The 16,704-nt window shown below is 53.6% G+C and overlaps 2 protein-coding genes across 6 annotated transcripts in view; one reads left to right on the forward strand and one right to left on the reverse strand.

Moving 5' to 3' along the window:
* The window catches only part of PPP2R1B (protein phosphatase 2 scaffold subunit Abeta), a 71,702-nt gene that overhangs the window by 23,969 nt on the left and 31,029 nt on the right, over nucleotides 1-16,704 (forward strand). For 2 of the 5 annotated variants that reach the window (XM_072729834.1, XM_072729835.1), the window contains exon 15: nucleotides 1,188-1,309. In XM_072729834.1, coding sequence (XP_072585935.1) covers nucleotides 1,188-1,309 — 122 coding nt within the window. Of the gene's footprint in view, nucleotides 1-1,187; nucleotides 1,412-8,105; nucleotides 8,207-8,919; nucleotides 9,064-16,704 lie in introns of those variants that run through there. The other 3 variants (XM_072729833.1, XM_072729832.1, XM_072729831.1) reach the window with 3 other exon arrangements.
* Nucleotides 6,318-16,704, reverse strand: part of SIK2 (salt inducible kinase 2) — a 128,048-nt gene continuing 117,661 nt past the window's right edge. The window contains exons 10-15 of the mRNA XM_026006811.2: nucleotides 15,819-16,047; nucleotides 15,050-15,334; nucleotides 14,745-14,908; nucleotides 13,906-14,013; nucleotides 12,925-13,016; nucleotides 6,318-12,243 (exon numbers count right to left, since the gene is read on the reverse strand). Coding sequence (XP_025862596.2) covers nucleotides 11,631-12,243; nucleotides 12,925-13,016; nucleotides 13,906-14,013; nucleotides 14,745-14,908; nucleotides 15,050-15,334; nucleotides 15,819-16,047 — 1,491 coding nt within the window. The 3' untranslated portion in view covers nucleotides 6,318-11,630. The remainder of the gene's footprint in view (nucleotides 12,244-12,924; nucleotides 13,017-13,905; nucleotides 14,014-14,744; nucleotides 14,909-15,049; nucleotides 15,335-15,818; nucleotides 16,048-16,704) is intronic.

The raw sequence follows: 16,704 nt of genomic DNA on the forward strand, positions 1-16,704 counted from the left end.
TGTTGCGTGGGGTTGACCTGTCACAGGTTTGAGAGACTAGATCTTTTTCCTCTGTGCTGCCAAGAAGACAGGAACCTGAAGGTACGTCCTGTTTCATAAGGACGCACTGGTTAATGTCTGGTTTTCAATGAGGGCTTGTTGAAGTCAGAGTCCTCAGCTCCCGGAAATGCCACAGCTTGGCCACTGGGAGCCAAGGCCTCAGGGGTCTTTGCTGGATGGCTTGTCCTGACTCAGCCCGGCAGCCTGACCTGTGAGCCGTCTCATCCAAGCATCTGCGATCCTTGCATAGGCCTTCTGGGGAGACAGACCTGTCATTCCTGAGCCGGTGGTGGAGCTCCAGCAATGCTTTCTTGGTGCAATCTTATGTATTAGTCACTGTGTTGCCACAGAGTTGACAATCTGGTGCTTTCCTGCAGCAGTCACAGTGGCTGTGTCCCACCCAGGGATGGTGGGCAGGGTGGCCAAACGCACTGCATGCTAATTCTTCCTTCTTGCCTTTACTTAAATTCCTCTAACACTTGATTTTCCTCCTGGCACTCTTCTCTTGAAGCCTCCTCTGTCATCTCTGCTTGGAAACCTGAGGGGAGAGGGAGTTGTACCCTCACTTTAAGGCTGAAGTGATGGGTACTCTGTGCTTCTATGACAGTCTCCCTCTGTTGTGTGTCCTGCCTCCATCCTTTCCTTGCCCCTTCTTCCTGGTCACTCACATGTCTCCCGTCCTCGTACCCGCGGTGGTTTCACTGTTGCCCGTTTGTCTCCGTGAACCTGCTGTTTCCAGGAAATTACATAATGTTCAGTTGAGATGGAAATCTGGAAGATGAGTTTAATTACTCATTGGGTAGAAAAGCCAAGTAGTTTATTTCTCCAGAGTTCTCTGAAGCTGATATTACCAGTTCTGGAAGGATCCAGGTCTTTTCTGCCTGGTTGGGGGTGTGCAGGCAGGCAGTGACCAAGACGCGGGGGAGCCCCGAGCTGACACTTTCCATGGCGCTCGAGGGAAAGGCACCTCAGGAAGGTTCTAGGGCGAGCCAGCTTTCTCTGCCCAGGGGACCACACGCTTGTAGGTTCCTGTGCTCTGCCCAGCTGGGGGCGTCCTGGCTGGGAGGCGCAGGTGGGCTGAGGAGGGCCGTGCCCTGGTCAGGGGGTCAGGGTCAGGGGCGTTACTGGACTGCTGTCTGTATCTCTAGCGGTGGCCCAGAGACTGAGGAAGCTAGATTTCCCTGTGAAGGACAGTGAGGAGCCCAGCAGCCCTGGGGCTGACAAGAACCACTTCCTGAGACCCAGAGGGCCTGGAGAGGACACCGGGAAGGTAAGTGCTGTTGACACCTGGATCCCCTCCTCTGGGGCTGAGGTGGACATGGTCCCGTGGCCTGGCATTCCGGCAGGTAGCCACTGAAGCAGCGCCCTAACTCCCTGCGGAGACAGGCCGGCTTTTAGGGCCAGGAGTGTATTTTTAAAGCCTGTTGTCCTCTCTCTTGTCCTTTGTCCTGAGAGTATTTCTGAGGGGTGGGCATTTCGGAGCTCTGTCACTCCTGTGGCTCGAGGTCTGTCCCCCCCCCCCCCGCCCCACTCAGAGACAGCGAGGCTCACACACCGGACAAGGGTGCTTGGGGAAGAGCTCTTACAGAAATGGGTTATTTCCACTAAGCTCAGAGACTATAGACCCTCCATATTTGCTACAACTCCGCTCAGGTGGTCCTGTCCGATCAAGGACAAAACCGTTCCTGTCACTTTTACTGGGTAATGGTCCAAAGCCCCATTTGATGCCGCCACTCTAGAGAAGATGTGCAAACGTTTTGAATTTGAGCGTCATTGTTTGTTAATTGGAGCTGGTATGGGTCACAGCCCTGGGGCTGTTAGGAGGGTGCCTGGGGGCTCACAGATATAGTTGACGCTTGAACAGTGTGGATTAGGGGCACTTCCCCCCTTCCTGGGGCAGTCAAAAATCTGCATATAACTTCTGACCCCCCCCAACATTACTACTGATAGCCTGTTGACCAGAGGCCTACTGACACCACCAACAGCCCGTGAGCGCACACTTTGTATGGTGTGTGTGTTCCATACTGCGCCCTTACGATCCAGTCAGCTAGAGAGAAGAACACGTGTTAAGAAAATCCTAGGAGAAATACACCGGCAGGACACTGTATTTGTGGGGCGACCCCGTCCGTGGCCCCCGCGTGGCTCAGCCCGTGTTGTGTGAGCGTCCGCTGCGGCCAGGGAAGCGGCTGCCGCGCCGCCGCGTGTGGAAGCCCCGCTGCACCTCCCGGTCCGGCCTCCGCCGGCACTGGCGCCTGCAGGGGTGGGGCTGCTTGGTGAAGGCTCTGACATCGAAACGCTTGTTCTAAGGCCCCGTGGCTTTCCCTTCATTTCATGTAAACTGAGGCCATGAGAACGGTTTCCTGTTGTGCAGGCCGAGGTGCCGCGGGGCTGGTCTGGGTGGCCCCGCAGCCTGAGCCCTCAGCCCTTGGGTGTCACGGAGCGCGGCCTGGGAGGAGCCCTTCACTGAAGGAGCAGGAATGATAGTCGCATATTTTTAGGCCCGACCCGCAGCCCTGCTTGGGAAGAAAGGTGTGAGGGGCTTTCTACAAGTTCAGGGCCGCCTGGCTGGGCCATGAGGGCCTGTCGCCCCTGACCTGGGCCTGGAGTAGCTGGGGACCGGCCCTGGTGGCCCAGTCGGTCCTCACAGCCCTGGGTGGGAGGCGCTGGTTTTCCCGGGGCGCCAACCTCCCCCCAGTCCTGTTCTGCCTTCTGGGGCTTCCTGGCCCGCGGGAGGCCCGAGGCTGTGGACGATTTAACCCAGAACCCCCTGGCCCGACACTCAGGGAGCCTTCCCCGCCTTTGTGTGACCCTAGGAAAGTGGCCCGGGTGAGAGGGAGGGGACGGAGTGCTGCCAGCAGGGCCCTGCGTGTCAGGGGCCGGCGCCAAGTGAGTGATCCAGGAAGTCATCCAGGGCGAACCAGGAATCGTTCTTAACCCCTCGCTCACTGTCCCTGTCGCGGCCCTGGACCCGCCTCAGCCGCTCGCTCGTCGGGGCCTGGGAGCCGCGGGAAGTCAGGGCCGGCGGCCAGGCAGCCGCTCGCTCCAGGAGAGCAGCCCCAGGAGAGCAGCCCCGAAGGGAGAGTTAGGGCGGGGGCGCTGCCAGGGGCCTGCCCGGGGCCTGCAGAGCAGCCAGCTCCCCGCGGGCCTGCCAGGGAGCAGCGTGGCTGCTGAGGCCCCGCAGGCCCAGGGCAACTCAGCCGCCCATTGGTGGTGTTGGCGCGGCTGGGCCCCCCAACCCCCCCAACCCCCGTGGCCGCCCTCCTGGCCTCTGACCACGGAGCTGCCACTGGCCTGTCAGGCGAGGGTTAACAGGGGATTTGTTTATTGAATCACGAAGTAGCTGTCACATGATTTTAATCAAAACACCATTTCCCTGACAACAGTGATGTCAGTCCTGTTATTGCAGGAAGGAGCAGCTGTGAGGGACGTTCAGTCTCCCCGCGAGCGCAGGTCTGGGGACTCGCATCAGGCGAAGCATCCGTAAATAGCGGTTGTGGGCGCCGTGGGGCTGAACCCCCTTCCTCCGCTCCCGTCCATCCAGCAGCCTGTCCAGCCGCCTGTCCTGCAGACACCGGCCGAGGAGTCTCCTCTCCTCCTGCACCCCTTGCTTCTTTCCACTCTTGGTTTTTTTTTTTTTTTTCAGTTTTATTTATTTTTCCCAAACTCCAAGCCATACGGGCCCCGAGGATGTCTGGCCTCTGTCCCCTGTGCTCCCACTAGCCCGCAGTGGGGGGGACGGGGAACATTGTGTGGCTCAGGAGTCTCAGCTCCTGGGTGAGGAGGGGCTGCTTGTCCTCCTTGTGTCCCCCCCCCGCCCCCCACCACTGAGAGAAGTCGGGGGGCTTCTGGGGCCATCTGCGGAGTTTGGCTCTGGATGCTGGGAGGGGAGAGGCCTTTGCTGAGGACAGATCAGAGCCCAGGGAGGCCAGCTGGAGCAGCGCCCTCGAGCTCTGGCCTTCTCTTGGCACCGTCTCCCTGTGGGACTTTGGGGACCGAGAAGGACCCCCAGGCCCTTGGACCCTATGCCCAGGAGCTTGACCTGAAAGTTGGAGGTGGATGACAAAAGCCCATTTTTGGGTGGGATGTGGCTTCTCGTGAATGCTCTTCTGTCGGTGTTACCCGTGGCTGGCGCTGCCCGAACTCATAACCGAGAACGGAGTCCAAGGCAAGCTTCTGGGCTCCTAACCTGGAGCGGGTGTGCAGAATGGGCAGCCGGCCTTAACCCCATGCAGAGATCTCATAGGTGCCACACGACCACTATCCGAGTCCAGTGTCAGGGTGGAGTTCAGTGAAGCAAGGCAGGCAGAGGGGAGATGGTGTGACGAGCCGTCGGGGCAGCTGCCAGTCTCCGCGGGGCTTTCTGCTCCACAGGCTGGGCTGGCCAGGCTGCCCGGAACCTCAGCAAACCTATGTGGTACATCAGCTGGCGCGCGTTCCCATATTAGCACCGGGGACAGTGGGCCTTGGCGGTGATGCGCTCGGCCAGGGGCAGGGCTCGGAGCAGTGCCAGGGCCCAGGACTGTCAGGGGTGCTTGCTGCTGCCCCCCACACCGTCCCTGGCAAGAAATGGGTAGGCACCAGTCTGTCCAGAGGGCCTTGGAGCCAGGGTGGCTGCCCCAGGGGGTGGGCTGGGGGAAGCTAGGCGCTGCTTTCCTGGCCAGGCCCTGCATCCCCGGGGCCTCCTCCAGCGGCCTGCTTGCCCACTGGCTCACTCTGCTGGCACAGGGACCCTGTTCAACATTTGGGCTTCTCTGGTGACTAGAGGGCAGTTCTTGGGTCTCACACTGAAGAGTCAGTGGAGGCTGTGAGTGCAGGGTCCTCTGCGTGGTGGGCTTCTGGGAAAAACCTTGAGGCTCTTCTCCGTTCAGCCGGACCCCACTCCTAGTTAGCAGGTGGCCCTGGAGTGGTAATGGGCTTGCTCCTGAGGGTCAGCGCTGTCTGACCCCTTCTCGGCATCTCAGGCCCCATTATTTCCTCCTCATCTTTGGGGAGCAAGGTGAGATCAAGTAAAATGCTCAAAGCCTCCCTGATGGGGAGGGTGACTGCGTTCTCCCTTTGAGAAGCAGAGGTCTGGGGCGCTGGCAGTGAGGGAGGCGGGCTGGTGGGTTGGCTGCAGACACCGTATCCCTCTGGAAGCGTGGGCACTGTTGGCAAGTCCTGGGCCCCACTTGGCCCAGCAGAGGCCCGGGGCCTGGGGCTCAGCTCTCCCTGGCCCCATCTTCCTATACCTGGGCCAAGCCTCTGGCTCAGAGGTCACAGAAGGGAAGGATGTTCTGGAGAATGTGTAGGTCAGGGGCCTGACTGGCTAGTGTTGGCCAGTCTCTGCTGGCAGGTCTGTTATTTTGGCCTATACCCTGGGGTGGATTTTGGCAACACAAAAATGATGGAGAAATTTGGTGGGAAAGGGAAAAGTCTGCAAAACATCGTTACTGAAATTGAGTGCTTTCCTTAAAAAAAAGGAGGCAATTGAGAGCCAGTAAGTCTTCTGGGGGCAGGGCTGAGCACCTGTGCTGGGTGCTGGGCAGGGCAAGTCGGTGCAGAGGGCTCTGTTCTTTTCCTGCCCTTGACAGCCACCTGCACCCCTGCACCTGCAGGTGGGTGATCCCTGTGTGGGAGCCGTCTCTGTTCTATAGCATGGGCTCCACCAAAATGGTTTGAGTGAAACCAGATCTCAGTTGAACTCGCTGCCAGAGAGTAGGATCTAATACTGCCCTTTCCCTTGGGGTCTGGCACGAGGACCTTGCGAACGTACGAGAGTGGCTTCTGATGCCTCACGGATTGTCCAGCCCAAGTGCACTGAGCAGGTGGCCCTGGGAGGGGCGGCCGTGTGTTCACGCGGCGGGGAGGGGGGCCTCCCGCGGCCCCCGGGGCGTGACGTGGTGAAGTGTCTCGCTGGCCCGGGTTCCACCCCTTGCTCTGGAGTTGCTTGAACTTGGGGAGCCCGGTGCGCTGCCTCCCCTCCTCCTGCTACTGAGGCCGTTCCGGGGTGGAGCGCATCCGCGAACCCAGGAGCAGCGGCCCGCGTGCCCGTGGACAGGCTGTGGTTAGCTGTGCTCCGTCAGCGTTCAGTCGCGGCTAACGTGGACTCGGGCGATTTCAGAGCAAGGTATTATTTACCCTGCTGACGTCAATGAGAACATATTATCCACTGTCCTTCTGTAGCCTGAAATGAGCACCAGAGCTCAGGGAACACAGCCACCTTCCAGACTCTACAAATTCCACTCATGGCCTGATGAGGTAAAGGCCCTACCTCCATCTGACATTCATCTCACCCAGGCTTTTAGAAAACAAGTTGTTTTTATTTTAATTCAGTTTTAGGTTGGAAACATAAAAACAGTACATTTTCCTCGCAGAACATTACCCCATGTAAATTACCATTTGATAACAAAGATCGTTTATTAAACTGCATTTTAGGCAATTTCCTAACATTGAGGGACAGGGTCCATTTTGATTTTTTTCCACATTGGAACTATTATGATTTGCACTCAAAATACCAAAGCTATTGAACTCACCAATTTCTTAGTAATTTAAAAAACACAGAAAAAAATAACTACAGCTTTTTATCAAAAGTAACTCTGTTCACAAACCAAACATCCAGCAAAGACCACCCTCCCCCTTTCAGAAATAAGCAAAGAATCTTGCCCTTTCTACAAAGTGCAAATATCTTGATCACTTTTATTTCTTAAATCGCAGTCCCCAAGAGAAGCAAATCTTTTCTGCTGCTTTTCCCTCCAGAGATTTTGGTGGAGGCAGGTTTCATTCACCACAAGTAGTGGGAAGGCACCTCTCCTTGGATTTCCCGGACTGAGCAGATCTTGCACCAGATAGGCCCCGCACAGCCAGCGGCGGGTCTGAGTTCGCTCTCCTTGTTCGGGACAGAATTCCAGTCTGCGCCCTTCTTTTCCCAGGATGCTCTTTTGTACTTCTATTTTTACAGCGCCCCTCTACCCACCCACTGTGCCTCTGAGAAGACAAAGTATTCAAAGCGCATTAATTGTTTCATCCCTAAAAGTGTCTAATCTCCTATTTGATGGACCTTGACAGCACACCCCTCCTGCAGGCCAGGCCGCTTTCCCGATTCTTCTCCGAGGGCCTCCTTCCGTGGGGCTGGGTCTGTGGGGCTGCAGTGCTGAGCCAGAGCCCTGCATTTCGGCCCCCTTGCAATCAGGGAAGGGTGTGTGTGCCCTTCCACCATATGCTCTAGGAAATTGGTAGGTTGTGTGACTAGGAGAAACTAGATGTCTTTGATGTGAGTCTAAACTTCTGTAGTTAACTGGACCCTGGAAGGAGGGCGGTGTGTGGGGCCTGTGTCTCTTAAGGCTGGTCCCGCACGGCCGCCTGGGGGTAGCTGCCCAGGGGAGAAGACGCTTGTGGGGACAGGGTCACAGCCACTGCCACCCCCGTGCTTAACTAAGATGGGGGCTTTGTTGACACAGCTGTTGGCTGTGAAGAGTCAGGTGCTACTGAGGAGGGGAGGGAGTGCCCAGGGAGGAGCCAGGAAGCCCCAGAGCTGGTCCTGGCTCCCCCACGGGCCTGGCAGTTCACCGGAACTTCCCGAGCTGTGGTGTCCTCAACTGTGAAAAGTGAGGACTGTATGCGTCCTGCTAATTTCACAGAATTGTCGTGAGGCTTAGAAGAGATTCCCTGGGAAATGTTTGGTGAGTTAAGGTCCAGCTAGGAGTTGTTGCTCCTTGCAGATGGGCAGGCTGACTTGGGGCAGAGCTGTCAGCTGCCCCCCTCCCCTGCGGGGGGCTGTGACCCTGAAGCTGCTGTCCCAGAAGGGGACGTGGGCAGGACACCCGCCTGAGCTTACCCTGCCACCTCCTGGGACCACAGGCTGAGCGGGGGGCGCTCTGTGATCAGTGACCCCCCCTGGGGCCCCTGGGCAGGTGGGACACATACATTTAAAGAGTCTTTGTCCAGTGTTGAAACAGAGGCAGAGACTACTGCTCTTGTCTTCCACACACACCACTCTGAAGAGAAGTTCTGTAAAAATGTCCTGAAGCAGCACAGCAACCACAGACCCCTGCCTATGCAATGACTCCAACTCACTACCTGTTCTCCAGTTTGTCCCTTTGATGTCTAGGCACACAGAGAGCGAGCGGCTCGGGTGGCTCCCGAGGAGGCAGTAGGGGCGGCCCGGTTCAGGGGTACAGATGCGGTCAAGGTAAGCCCCCTGCGCTGGGATTCCATCACTGCTCCCGGTGGTGCCAGCAGCGCTGTGAGGGCTCTAGAGAAAGGAGGGTGTGGCAAGAGGTCTGGAGTAGGAATTTCCTTTCAACCAAAAGGGTGCTTAGGTGTAACTAAGGACAGAGGCTTTTGAATGTATCCTGGAGAATGGGGAACCCCGCTCCTTTGATGTCCCCAGCCCTTCCTAGTGGGGCATCCCCCCTCTTAGTGCTAAGGACAGTGTGGGGGCAGGGCAGGGGCGAAGCTGGAGGGGCCTGGAGTTGGCAGGAGGGAGGGTGGCCTGCCCCCTCCCCAGAAGGACCCAACCCAGGCCCTCCTCCTCAGAGGGTGGGGCAGGCCAGCCACACCCGAGGGACTCTCGAACAGCTTACGCGCCCAGCAGGTCTTTATTTCCGAGGCAGCTTTCTCTTTCCGAGGAGGCAAAGTCTGATACAGGAGGGAAGGGGTTTTGTTCCTATGGAAGCAGCAGCCCTCAGCGCCATGCCCTCGTCCTCTCCTGTGGGCCCCAGTCGTTTGTCTTTAAGAGGGTAGTGGAGAGGGGAAGCTGTAGAGAACCTTCTGCCCCCCTTCTCTGTTCCTGAGGTACTGGGAGGGCGGTGCAGGGTCAGGTGCAGGGTCAGGTAGCTCCCCAGGGGCTTGAAAACAGAACACACACCTTTCTGCTGTTAACACATTCTACTTGCCTTACAGGGACCAGCCTATCAGTTGCATGTAAATACTGAGACACACTTGCCCAACTGGAAATTGCAGAACTAGTGCATTTTTCCCAAAGCAGAGACTAATACCCCTGGATTAAAAAAAGACCATAAAAAATAAAGTACCACACATATTGCACTTTTTGCCGAATGAAATTTTTACCTCACGTTCATCTCACCAAAGTCTCTTCAGAGGAGCCTGGTTTACAAGATAATAAAGCTAATGATTACTATACAGTAGTGTACACACTGCTAACGTGAAACAAACTGGAAAGAAAGTCCTTATTTCAAAGTAGCCTCATAAAAAGAGTGGTACGAAGCCTTCTTAGTGTTTGAGTGTGTGTGGAAGCCACTTGGAAGTGTCCCGAGGTCACTGGTTAGGGGACAGAGCGCTGGAGGTGATCCCACAGGGCTGGGAAAACACTTGATCGACTGTCACCAGTTGCCTCTCAGCAGCTTACATTTCAATAAAGACGGATCGTTACGGAATTTACTGATTTCTGCTTGAAATAATGAGAAAAGCAAATAGCTTACGACATGGGGTCCAGCAGGGCGGCTCGTGCTCTTCCCCCAGGGAGGGCCTCCCAGACCTGGTCACTGCCGGGGAGTGTCCCTGCAGCTGGCTCTGGGCCCTCTGACCTCCACCAGCCTCTCCTCTGCACCCCCATTCCCCACTGCCCCCCGCCTTACCAGTCTCTGTCACCACTCCCAGGGTTCTTGGGCTGGGGGGGCTTGGGGCCTGGGAGGAGGGAGGGAAGCAGGCATCTGTGTCAACCTGCCAGTGCCACTCCTGCCGTCCCATTTTCAGGCTGGAAGGCATTTTAATTTCATAAACATTACAGCGCTTCTGTAGTATATTTTGGAAAAATATCCTTTAGTCTAAACAAATCAAGCCCTATTTCATAACTGGCTTATTTTGCAAAGACTGAAAACAGATTAGAGATCTTAATGAAAGGATCGCGTGAATGAAATGATGTTCTCTATTTCACGAAGTCATCAATCCTAAGCATGAGGAGGAATAAACAATTCAAGGAGGGAACAGAATTCATTCCTACTGGATTTTCAGGAGTTGTAAAATCACAGAAACGACAGTCCTCCACAGCACCCCCTCTCACTAATGCCCGGACGCTCACCCCAGCGCTGGGGGGCTGCTCCAGTCACCCACACTGGAGGGCTGTGCACATGTCTCCCCACTTGCCTGGACACCTACTACAACCAGGAAAGGCGACTTAAAGGTGTGTCTAGATGCAGCATCAACGTAGTGTCTCTCTCCTTTGTGCTTTGTGATGCTTTGTGCTTACGCGTTCACCTGCTGATAGGACAGGCCATTCTACAGGACAGAAATGACCGTCTTGGGTCAGTAACACTGGGTTTCTAACACTGGGGTGCTGCCGTCCAAGCGACGGGTTCCTTGTTACTTCTAGGTATATGATTGGTGAGCTGTTGCATCTAGCTCTCACTTAGTCCCATGAGAAATCTGTAAGGGTTAAGGTTACGTTTCACTAGTCATTGAACATGTTTGGCAGATGATCTGCTAGATGGTTAACACATTTGTGGTTTTAAATATTGCTGTAATACTTGAACGTTTCGTTGCAAGTCAAAACTTTTAAGGAAATTAAGAATGCGATTCCCACATGGTGGAAAACAAACTCCGAAGTGACTTTGGATTTAGCATTGACATAAATGAAAACTGTTGGTTCTACAGAAAAGAAAGAATTAAAGCATGATCTGGGGGAAAAGGCACAGCACTACCACTTCACATGGGAGATCGAAGTTCATGTTCTTGTCCTTGAAATTTCTAAGCCCTATACGAAACTGTCCAAATATACAAAGCTCAATGAACTACTAGCAACACAGAGTGTAAAGTCAAAGTAGTTACTACATTTTAAAAGAGACTCAAGGTCCTCTACAGCCTGGCGGCCCCAGACCAGCAGTCTGTGCAGGAGACTCCGCAGGAAGAGCCCGTCTTCCCTGGCCCAGGGCTGCCCTCCTGGGGGCTCCTCGTGGTTCTAAAGGGGACGATGCTGAAGCCCTAAGGGACCCTGCAGAAGGGGGGGGGGGGGTCACTGCTCCCAGGTGGAGACGTCTGCCAGTCTCAGGGGTCAGTGCCAGCTGTCACTCAGTGGCCCCTGAAACAGCTCACGTTCCACTTCTCTGCAGTGGTCTTGGGGACGACCTGCAGCAGCAGCTTCAAACTTAGGATTCAGTGACCAAGCACAATTTTCCTTTATTTCCTGTGCATCAGATTCCATTACATATTCTTGACTTGCCTAACAGAACGTGCTGTTGCTTGGCCTCAGTGAAAAATATAGTGTGTTTCTGTGTTTTGCCCATCTCTAACGGCACATGGTTCTTTTGCTTCCATCGAGGCTTCCCTCAATGAATTGGTGTAGTTCTACAGAAAACCTATGTCTGGGTGTCTCCTTGTGGAAAGCTCTGTCCACCTCCCATGAGAGCCTGCTCCACTTGACGTTTGGGCGGGAGCCTCGGCGACCACGATGCTCCAGCACTTGCCCCAGAAGACTGGTGGACAGAGCCGGGAGAAAGGGACATGTGCCTGGCCAGGCCCTTGGATTCCAGTCGGGCAACTTAATTTTTCTCCATTTAGGAGAGGGCAGGAAGATAAGCTTTAAATTTAAAAGGCTGGAATAAAAGTAGAAATCCCCATTCTTCCTTCACTTGACCTGCCTCACTCCAGTGCCGACGCTAATTCACCAGGACGTAGCCGCCATGCTGTGGGTCCACAGCCTCCAGCATCTCACAATCAAAGAGTCCAGGGAACTCGGAGAGGGTGAGTGGGTCATAGCTGGAGGTGGCCTCCTGCAGTCCTGAGCTCCGCTGTGGACAGTCCTGTGTGGCCAGGCTGCCCTGTTGGGTTCCGTCCATTGGGTACTGGCAGGGAGGTGGGTAGTCTGGCTCAGGGGATGCTGCCCCGGACAGCTCGCAAGTCTGGTAGGAGAACGGGAGGGGTGCCGGGGTGGCCCCTGCCTGCTGGGGAGGGGGTGGTGGTGGGGGCGGTGGTGGCAGTGGAGGGGCTCGGGGGCCAGGGGCCGGAGGCAGGGGCTGCAGCTGCAGCTCTCGGAAGGGGCCAAGGAAGGGGCTGTACTGCATCTGCTCGGCGGTGGTAGGCTCCAGGACAGGGCTCAGGGACTGGGCCAGGCTGAAAGGGGGGGGTGGTGGCGAGGATGGCGCGGGTGGCTCCTGGCGGGGCAGGGCCAGCTGCTGGCCCGGCGGGTATGAGCTCTCGGCGATCTGCATCTGATTGAAGTATGCCTGCAGCTGAGACTGCTTCTGCAGGAAGAGGCGCTTCTGTTGGAGTCTAGATGGGCAACAGCAAAAGACATAATTTCACATCTTCCTTAGTGATGGCAATCTTATATCCATCCGGGATCAGTCCTCTCACTTTTCCGCAGCAGAAAAAAAAAGGGGGGGGGGGGTAGGAATCACCTGTGTCGGGGTTCCTACACCTGGCATATTGTCTCTCCGATTCTGCTGGTCCCTCAGTGTTACGCTGAACCCTAAGTAATTTTCCCTAAGACCGAGTTTTTCTCCCTATGAAGCGAGAGGCTGGTTTCCCATCTGGAGTGTGTGCAAGCAGGGTGACGCCTGGCCTCTGGGGGTGGCCATAGGCTAATGGATTAGGGGAAGTCTACATTGGCCCAGCTGCTTCTGCTGGTGCAATGTGGGGACACGAACTACCACAAGGGACAACGGAGGGCCTCTCTGCATGATGGCCATGTACACTGCCGTAGGCCATGGGTTTCTGAAAGCTTAGGTCTGTCTATTCAGAACTCGATGGGAAATACTGGAAGGGAAAGAAAAGAAAGCAAACTCCGGCCTGCCACCTCCTGCTGGGCCCACCTGTCACGGACACTGGAATATCTATGTCAGCAGTCACATCTTGAAAACTGTTTCCCAGGAGAGGCAAACACCAGGGGCTGGAGGGAGGACAACGCAGCCAGCATCCTGAAGTCTTCAACCAAGAGAGGGACCCTCTCACCTGTGTTCCTGCAGTTGCTGCTCAAGGCTCCGTGGTGGTTCTTTACAATAAAGCTGACAGGTGTTCTGGGCTTTTGACAGAAGGCTGGGCTTCTGGAAGAGTAGAAAAAGAGTATAAGCACAATATGATGTCATCTAGGATGCAGCCATTGGACCGTCTGTCTGCCTGAGGATGAGACCAACTGTGTCCTCCAGCATCTGCGCAGGGGGAGGGCGTGGATGCTCGTTCTCTGAGGCCCAGTGGCACTGGGTCAGCAGGCCTGCGCTGTCCCAGTCTGGACCAGAACCAGTTTTTCCTTTTCTCATAGTCCTCAAGGATTACAAGGCTTATAGTGATGAAAAACAATGAGCAGAGTGGAGTTAAAGCTTTTTTTTAAAATTTAAATTCAAATTGCCAACATATAGTATAACACCCAGTGCTCATCCCATCACATGTCCTCCTCAGTGCCCGTTACCCAGTCACCCCACCCACCTACCTCCCTCCCCTTCCGCAACCCTTTGTTTCCCAGAGTTAAGAGTGGCTCATGATTGTCTTCCTCTCTAATTTTTCCAGTGTGGAGTTATATCTTGACAGCAAAGGCCACAAGGCCTGCTGAAGGAACTGGGATCTGTATCATTTGTAAAGGTTTTCAGGCATTAAATGTAGAAAGCTAATAGTAAAATTTTGTTGGCTTGAGACTTCCATCTTATTTATTATTCATTAAGAGGCATAACATTAGAAGCAGAGAAACTGGGTTTCTCATTCCTACTGGTGGCACTCTCCTTTCCTGGGGCCTGAGGACAAATCCTTCTCTGCTGCCAATATAAGCATGAGGCTAAGTCTGAACATGTTTCTAGAAACTACAAATCCAGAGTCAAAGCTACCTGCTTAGAGGGAAAAAAGCAGCTACCCTAAAAACTACCAAGCAAAACAGGTTTCTGTGTGCAGAAAAGCAGATTCTGGGTGAGCATACTGAGCTGGAGTACCCGGGGAGGGTCCCACCTGGAGTCTGTGCTGGAGATACTGGGCCTCTAGGCTCTGCCGTGGCGAAAGCTGAGGACGCACACTGTTGGGCACAGCGGGGACCGTTTTCTGCTGCTGAACTTCCTCCTGAGGGGAAAGGGGTGTGAAAACATTTTCAGTTCTCCATGTGGGGGAAAGTTTCATTTCTTTGTTTAAGCACCTTGGCAAATGTCCAAGAGGAACTCCAGCTCTGTAAGATATGCTCAAAGCTCTTCGCAGAACTAGTAGGCTGAGGGTTAATCACTTTGCAGTGAACGATTACCTAGTCAGTACTGCAGCAAAGGCTCTTGATGTCACCGGGAGGCCATGACCTTCGTGTGGGCATCAAATGCTAGAATATCCTTGATGCACTGAAAATAGGCTCAAAATAAAATGTGTTGGATAAACAGCAATATTTTTGGGTCATTTTTAGCACAACTAATCCACTTAATAATTAATGAAGTGATCTCACATCTCACATCAAGAGTAAAGGCTGTAAGTTCGCATTCTGTGGGTGACTGTTTTGAACGTTGTATACGTGGGGGGAGGGTGGTCCATGATGCCGTAAGAGGCCATTCATATAACATTTGCCCTTGGAACCACACATTGCTTCAGCGTGTCTATACCTCCTTATGGTACTAATCATCTGGGACCAGTGTGGATGGGTGTAACCCGTCAGTGGCAGGGGGCAGGAACAAGGAAAGGTTTCAGGCTGTGAGCTCTCCAAAATGACCTGTTTGCTCCAGGACTGCAGTAAATCCTGTAAGTGATATGGCACTCCTCCAGGACAAAGTACTTGTACTTGCAGAGCCCCTGTGGGAAGGGCCTGGGGCACCCACCTGAGGGCAATTGCCACCAAGGTCCTGGAGTTGAGGAGTGGCTGGGGCCAAGTCAGGGTCTGCCTCTGGTCCTATTTGTTCATAGAGCAGCTGCACTTTGTTCAACTCTAGGATTCCTTTGGTTCTAGCCAGATTCTGAAGATGTTGTCTAAATGCCACAATTCCTGAAACAGAGAACAATGACTGAATAGTTTAAAGCACAAGGCCTTTTGGTGATCAGAGGTGTGAAACCAACATGGCCACAAATACCCTCAAGTCCCGCAACACAAGAGTTTTACAAGCTATGAGACAGAGCGGCCAGTCACCTTGGGTGAGGGAGGTATCTGACGCCCTCCGGCCCTCTCTGAAGCTCACTGGTGACCTGTTGTGGGCCTCTCGCTTCTGGGAGCTCAAAGCCTGCATGGCCGGGTTGGCAGGTCTCAGACTGATGAAGGGAGATGTCATGCGTGGGGAGGGCTGGTTGGCTAACATGATGTCCTTCAGGGAAGGGTTGTCTTCCAGGAAGTTCAGGTCCCTCTGAACAGACCCCATATCATACTCAGAGTCCACACTGTCAAGGGAGGGGTTGTCACTCATGGAGAAAATTTTCCCTTTAAGAGAAAAACAAACCAAAAAAGAGAGATGACCAGTAGCAAACAGCAGCTTCTCTGAACATGGGATACAGAGGATAACCAGCTTGAGTTGCACAGCTACGACATCCTTATCTCCAATCTCCAACCAAAATACCTTTCCAGAGACTTTTTACATGTCAATTTAATCAGCTTCAAATTAGTGGGGTGAATGCCCCAAAACCTTTGCCCATAAGATCTCTGCCACTCCAGAGAAGCCAGAGTCCTTGATGGATCACACAGCACTCAGATAGATCTTGGCTGTTGAGGGAGCTAGCTCAGAAATATTTCATTTTAATCTCTGGCAGCTACTGAGTAGACCTAACCCTACAGCCTGCTGAACATGGTCCATAAGGGAATAACACGCAGGTGGCACTCTAAAAAGTGGTGTCATGACTATTTCTTGGAGACTGGAGCAGGAGTGTGTGTTGTGAAGACTCAATCCACTGCTTACTGGATATCCTACCTGAACCAGGCACCACGACTAGCTGGTTGGTGACTTCCGACAGAGTGTGCCGTCTCTGCCCACTGCGTGTGGACTGGAACGCATCAAAGGCCTGGCTGGGGTCTTCCTCAGCCTCTCCCTCTGTCTCCAGCCCCTCATCGATGGAGGTCTCCATCATGTTGCTGGGCAACGACTGGCACCCCTTCCTCACTAGGACAGGAGGCACGGGGTCCAGCAGACAGCCATTTACCTAAATGTCAGTGTGAGAGGAAATTATCAGTTGCTGCTCTGCTGAGACGTTAAGAAAACCCACAGAAGAAAAAATGTCAAGACTTGTGGCAAACTAGAAATTAAGTAAAATAATAAAAATGTACATATTTGTTACTAATGACAACATGCAGATTAGAAGTTAAGGCAAGTCAACTGCAGCTCTCAGAAGCCCTTTATGACCCAAACTGGCATTGCCTCTCATGTTGCTCTGAGTCATCATTATTACAATAAACAATTTTTTTAGTGGTTTCCAGATGAATAGGGATATATTAGCTTGAGGCCTGCCAGTTATTATTTTTTTAAATAAGGGAAACGATGAGGGGGAGGATGAGATAAAAAACAAAAAAAACAAAAACCTGCATGGCTAAGAAAAAAGAGTAGCCACTAGCATTCTTCTAATTCTCAACCACAAAACATTCTGGAGGGTTCTAGACGTACTTTTATGTTCATAATTTAAGTACCTGCCCATTTGATTTAGTCTTTAATTGGTTCTCAGTGCCTGGGGAATGGAAAAAAGAATTCTTTAAAGACAGACTGATACCGCAAAAAGGAGTGAAAAAAATTTGAAATGGCAAACAGCCAAAGTCTTCCATTATAGAATAACAAATGACTCACAGCCCCAAAATTCCAGCAGAGG

The sequence above is a fragment of the Vulpes vulpes genome, chromosome 12 (assembly GCF_048418805.1).
Source record: "Vulpes vulpes isolate BD-2025 chromosome 12, VulVul3, whole genome shotgun sequence".
NCBI lineage: Eukaryota > Metazoa > Chordata > Mammalia > Carnivora > Canidae > Vulpes > Vulpes vulpes.